Raw genomic sequence first — 6709 nt, forward strand, 5'->3', positions numbered from 1 at the left:
ACGTTTGTTCTTTAGTTAAATATATATTTGAAAGTTGAACACAACATGTATGCGATAGCAGTAGGACACAAATTTGTGATGAATCACTTTATTTTGCGTGTGTGTGTGTGTGTGTGTGTGTGTGTGTGTGTGTGTGTGTCCTCAGTGAACTGTATCAGTCTCTGCAGTATCTTCCAGCTGCAGCAGTCACTTCAGTTTCTGTTCAGTCTGATTGAGGGAGGTTTTTGTATGACTGTCTTTCACTGTGTGAACACAGCTTGGCTGTTAACATTGTGTCTGCTCAGACAGTAATAAACTGCTGCATCTTCAGCCTGGACTCCACTGATGGTCAGAGTGAAGTCAGAGTTTGATCCACTGCCTGTAAAACGAGCTGGAATCCCTGAATCTCGGGTGCTAGCATAGTAAATGAGACGTTTTGGGGGGTTTCCATCTCTCTGTTGGTACCAGGCTAAAAGATGGTAGTTGTTCCAAACAAGAACATTCTGACTGGTCCTACACTTGATGCTGACAGTTCCTCCCACAGCAGAGCTCACTGCTCCAGGCTGAGTCACTGTGATCTGTCCTCTGGACTCTGAGGATACAGAGACAAAAACATAAAGCAGCTTCATGGTTTTGTGGGCTTCATTTCAGAGGGACAGATGTTGATAGAGGAGAGGAGTTTGATTCTCTGGACTTTACCTGTGAAGCAGCAGCAGAGGAGAGTCCAGATGAGGACGCAGATCAAAGTCATGTTTTTGATGAGGAGGATTTCTGTGGCTTCTGTTGTGATGAAGGACAGCTGTCAGTCATCCAGTGTTCAACTCTCAGGACTATAAACTCTCCCAGAGCACTGGAGCATGGTGCTGCTGATGCAAAGTGCCTCTCTATGGAAATTTGTTGACTCAGTCCAGTGCATGCTGCTGTCTGTCAGTGATCTTTTTTCAAAAATATTTTTACAGAAGTTTGACTTTGAAAATATAAAGCTGAACATCATGAATTTCAATTGTTGTACTTTCTAAACATATGCACAGATATAACTGAATTTAGGTCAGCAAGGATTAAAATCAGACGACCACAATGACTGAAAGCACCTTCAGCACACCTAGTTCTAATTCTGGGAACATTTAAAAGATCTGCATCTGATGACCTGAGAGGTCTGACTGGGTTGTGAACAGTGAGCATGTCAGAGATATACTTAGAGGCCAAACTACTGAAAGCTTTGTGAAGTAATAAAACTATCTTTTTTTCTTAAATGATTTCATCATTGTTTGCAAACAGAAATTATTTATGCATTATTAAAAAAAACCTCTTATATTTAGAAGTGGCATTTTGAAACTCCCTTGCACTGTTTACAAAAAAGAAACAAAAAAGACACTTTGCAGGGCTGTACACTAACTTTTTGCCACGGTTGCACTGGTGCGCCTAATTTTTTTCTTAGGCGCACCAGCACGAAAGTTAGGCGCACCTAAATTTTTCAACCGCATCGCTTAACACAGCAGTTTTACATGTGCACTTTTTTTTTGGGGGGGGGTAATTGCTTTCCACACAGACAATATTGACTTGTAAATGATTAACTAACAATCTCGTGCTTGTGCTTAAAGTGCTTTGGCACTCTTTGGCAATATTGCAGATAATGTTAAACTTAATCATCATCTCGGCCTCCTCTGACGACCTGTTTGCTGCTGCCTGCCGCTGAAAGGCAGTGGGGAGAGAGGACTGTTGGGCAGCGCATTTATCACGATTTGAGATGGAAAACTGTTCTTGAAGTAAATCTCCAAAAGTTGAATCTGTTCATCTGGATGTAGCGTTTTGTGGGAGAAACGTTTCGTCACTCATCCAAGTGACTTCTTCAGTCTCAGCTGACTGCAGGTTTCCCCCGACACAAACAGAGTAACATAGTGTACGCTGTTAAGTGCCAGGAGGATTGCCAGGATTTATACATCGGGGAAACCAAACAACCTCTAGCGAAGCGGATGGCACAACACAGAAGAGCTACCTCGTCAGGCCAGGACTCTGCAGTTTATTTACACCTACAGGCCAGTGGACACTCTTTCAATGATGAGGATGTACACATCCTGGACAGGGAAGAACGCTGGTTTGAGCGCGGAGTCAAGGAGGCCATTTACGTGAAAAGGGAAAGACCATCTCTGAATCGAGGAGGGGGCCTAAGGGTACATCTGTCACCATCTTACAGTGCTGTGATTGCAGCCATTCCCCAACTCTCTGTGAATGGTACTCATGGCCATTGATCAGTGTTCTTTGATCAGTGGGTTTTGGTCAGTGATTGTTGATCAATGGTCATGGGAATTTGCATAATTATGATTAAGGAACTGACCTCACAGCCCATTGTTTCTTCAGTGGGCTGGTTTCAGTCATTATGCAAATGTACTGTTTATAAGGTTTGGGGAAACCTGCAGTCAGCTGAGACTGAAGAAGTCACTTGGATGAGTGACGAAACGTTTCTCCCACAAAACGCTACGTCCAGATGAACAGATTCAACTTTTGGAGATTTACTTTCCTGGATGATTGAGAATGCATCAAGATGTTCTTGAAGTACAGAGAGAGAGAGAGAGAGAGAGAGAGAGCTGTGCATGAAGTGTGATTTTTATCGTGGTGGAGGGAAAATAGCAAAAGTAAGAGGGAATTCATGACGATGTTTATCAAATGTGAAGCTTAGTTTGTTGCTTCTTTTGCTGCTGGTTCAGTAAATTTTGGTTGGAGAGAGACAAAACCTGCAGCTCAGAATCGAGTGCAAAAAAGACATAAACACAGCGTGGACCTGACGCATCAGAATCGGTGAGCTGTCAGCTTTCAGCCCCGATGCCGTGTCCATGTACGGGCCATCGGGTGAGAAAGTCGAGAAAGAGGAAGATGAATCTGATGCGTCAGGTCCGCGCTCTGCGTTTACATCTTTGTGTGGAGTCCGTTTACCTGCTCTCATTTGCTGTTTGGTGGTTGTTGAAATAGTTTTGTGAGCTTTAACCTGAAATTCTGGCGTTTCTGGCAAAATGCGTTTATATTTAAAGGTTCATTCAGAATTTAATGAATCAATATCGCTTTATTCAAGCTACTCACCTCTCTCTATCCACCTGCCCTGCACTTTCAAATGTACACATGGACTACATGAATATCTGGACCATGACCTATCAGAGAGGTCCCGCCCCTGACTATCTTTGATTGGTTAAGACCACGATAGGGGCATAATGTGTGTCTGCTGTTGACCACACAGAGACTTTCAGAGTTGCGGAGTATTTTTTTTTTTTTTTTTTTTTTTTTACTCAAACAGTTGGCAGCAACAGTGCCACCTAAGATTTTTTTTTAGTCGAACCATTGAAAAATTTGGTCGCACTCTAGAGCCCTGCTTTGGCTGTAAATGAGTCACAAAACAAATGTTATTTACAAAGCATTCAAGTAGTTGTAATGTGTAATATTTTATCATGTTCACTAAACCATGGCTCAACATCGAGGTGTGAGCTTTACTAAAAGCATGTGACAGTGCCTTCAAATCAGGAGATCAACAAGTCTACAAAGAGGCACGCCAGTCTCTGCTTACAGGCATAAAAGAAGCCAAGTGCAAATACAAACACCGCATCAAGGAACACTTTAACACAAACAACTTGAGAAACATGTGGCAGGGGATCAAGACACTTATTGGCTACAAAGACAATTGCACACAAACCCACTCCCTGGACATCAACTTACCTGACACCCTAAACCAGTTCTTCGTCCGCTTTGAACAACAAAACAGGGACACCATCACCCATCCTAATGTTTCAGAGAGGGACGACGCCCCCATCCAGCTGGAACAGCATCAGGTCAGAACCACACTGCCCAGAGTCAACGCAAGGAAAGGAGCTGGTCCAGACGGTGTAGCCGGTAGAGTGCTTAAAGCATGTGCAGACCAACTAGCAGAGGTTTTCACCACCATCTTCAACCTCTCACTGCTACAGTCTGTAGTACCATCCTGCTTTAAGTCAACCACCATCGTTCCAGTGCCCAAGAAGAACACAGTGAGCTGCTTGAATAACTACCGTCCAGTTGCTTTAACACCCACAATTACCAAATGCTTTGAGAAACTTATGATGTCACACATTAAAGCTGCCATCCCTGCAAACCTTGATTCATACCAGTTTGCATACAAGGTAAACAGGTCGACAGAGAATGCCATAATAACAGCTCTTCACACAACCCTCACACACCTGGACAGTAGTAACATCTATGTCAGAATGCTGTTTTTGGACTTAAGCTCTGCCTTCAATACAGTTCAACTCCAGAAACTGGTTAATAAACTAAGCAACTTAGGACTCAGCAGCTCACTGTGCACCTCGATACTGGACTTCCTGTGCAACAGACCCCAGAACATCAGGATGGGAAAGCACACCTCCTCCACCCTCATTCTGAACGTAGGCGTCCCACAAGGGTGTGTCCACAGTCCCCTCTTATACTCACGTTTCACCCATGACTGTTCTCCAGTCCACACCAGTAACACCATTATAAAATTTGCTGATGACACCGCCATCATAGGATTGATGAACAACAATGATGATTCAGCCTACAGAGAGGAGGTTCAGCATCTGAACTACGACTATGGAATGGAGCAGTTGTCAGCCACCTCCTGTACATGGATGACATGCCAAGAGTGAAAGAGACATCGATTCATTGATCCACACCACCAGGATATACAACAATGACATCGGAATGTCATTCGGACTGGAGAAGTGTAGTCGGATGGTAACAAAGAGAGGGAAGGTAGTCAGAACGGAGGGGATCAAACTACCTGAAGGCAACATTGCAGACATAGAGGACAGCTACAAGTACCTGGGGATCCCGCAGGCAAATGGAACCATGAAGAGGCTGACAGAAAAGCTGCAACCACCAAGTATCTACAGAGGGTCAGGCAAGTCCTGAGGAGTCAGCTGAACAGTAAGAACAAGATCCGGGCTATCAACACCTACACCCTGCCCTTGATCATGTACCCTGCTGGGATAATAAGCTGGCCAAAGGAGGAGATAGAAGCCACTGACCTCCTCCTGACCATGCATGGAGGGTTTCACCCCAAGTCCAGCACCCTGAGGCTGTACGCTAAGCGGAAGGAAGGAGGCCAGGGACTGGTGAGTGTCAGCACCACAGTCCACAATGAGACAAGGAACATCCACGAATACATCACGAAGATGGCCCCAACTGACAGCGTGCTCAGTGAATACCTCAGGCAGCAGAAACCCAAGAAAGAGAAGGAAGGCGAGGAACCATCATGGAAGGACAGGTCCCTGCATGGTATGTACCACCGCCAGATAGAGGAAGTGGCTGATATCCAGAAATCCTACCAGTGGCTGGACACAGTTGGACTGAAAGACAGCACAGAAGCACTAATCATGGCAGCACAGGAACAAGCTCTGAGCATAAGATCCATAGAGGCTGGGGTCTATCACACCAGGCAAGACCCCAGGTGCAGGCTGTGTAAAGATGCCCCTGAGACAATCCAGCACATAACAGCAGGGTGTAAGATGTTAGCAGGCAGGGCATATATGGAACGCCATAACCAAGTGGCCGGCATAGTGTACAGGAACATCTGTGCCAAATATAACCTGGAAGTCCCGAGGTCAAAATGGGAGACGCCCCCAAGGGTGATGGAGAATGACCGAGCTAAGATCCTGTGGGACTTCCAGATACAGACGGACAAAATGGTGTTGGCTAACCAACCGGACATAGTGGTGGTAGACAAACAGAAGAAGACGGCCGTAGTGATAAATGTAGCAGTTCCCAATGACAGCAACATCAGGAAGAAGGAACACGAGAAGCTCGAGAAATACCAAGGGCTAAGAGAAGAGCTCGAGAGGATGTGGAGGGTGAAGGTGACGGTGGTCCTAGTGGTAATCATAGCACAGTGGTGGGCAATTCCAGGCCTCGAGGGCCGGTGTCCTGCAGGTTTTAGATCTCACCTTGGGTCAACACACCTGAATCACATGATTAGTTCGTTACCAAGCCTCTGGAAAACTTCAGGACATGTTGAGGAGCTAATTTAGCCATTTAAATCAGCTGTGTTGGTTCAAGGACACATCTAAAACCTGCAGGGACACCGGCCCTGTATTGATTTATCCGTATGTACGCATGTGTATATATCTTTTTTGTGTAAATGTAAATGCCTGTGCTATTGTGTAGATACTTACGTTATTGTATATTGCACACAACGGATAGATGCCAAACTGTGTTTCTTTGTTCTTGTAACAGTGACAATAAAGAGCTATTCTATTCTATTTTGTCTCTAGTCCAGGTCGGCCGTAATGAGCACTAGGTTTTGAAGATGTCCACTGCTTGTCAAAACTATTTCAACACAAGGACAATTCAGTTTCATATTATGGGATGATTTAATATTCCAGTTTAAAACAAAGTTATTCTTGAAGCTAGAATTTAACAGTGGAAAAAAAAGACAGAAGGGGAATTTTAATTATTTTACTAATTCTAATGTGAAGTTTTCATTGGAAGCTGAATTTGTTACTGTCAAAAAGATGTATTACAGTGACTCGCTGACTTTGAAGACTTAGTTATAGATTTCCATTATTTGAGTGACGTAATGTTTTCTTGTCAGTCATTTTTCATTATGATGCATTATGAAATGTCCTTGTTTTTTTGATATAAGCTTATTTGATTAAAGTAGCATCAATTACATTTTCACTCTATCACTTGCTACCTCCCTGGACTTTTTGGGGGGGAACAATAACAACAACAACAA

General features: G+C 44.0%; 1 gene segment (V, D, J or C); it reads right to left on the minus strand.

Moving 5' to 3' along the window:
• Positions 1-220: 220 nt before the first annotated feature.
• Positions 221-734, minus strand: LOC109199556 (Ig kappa chain V region 3381-like). The segment is given in 2 exon segments: positions 221-571; positions 679-734. Coding segments are annotated over 2 exon segments (384 nt in total).
• Between the last annotated feature and the right edge of the window lie 5975 nt (positions 735-6709).

Source organism: Oreochromis niloticus, unplaced genomic scaffold (genome assembly GCF_001858045.2).
Source record: "Oreochromis niloticus isolate F11D_XX unplaced genomic scaffold, O_niloticus_UMD_NMBU tig00000736_pilon, whole genome shotgun sequence".
Lineage (NCBI taxonomy): Eukaryota > Metazoa > Chordata > Actinopteri > Cichliformes > Cichlidae > Oreochromis > Oreochromis niloticus.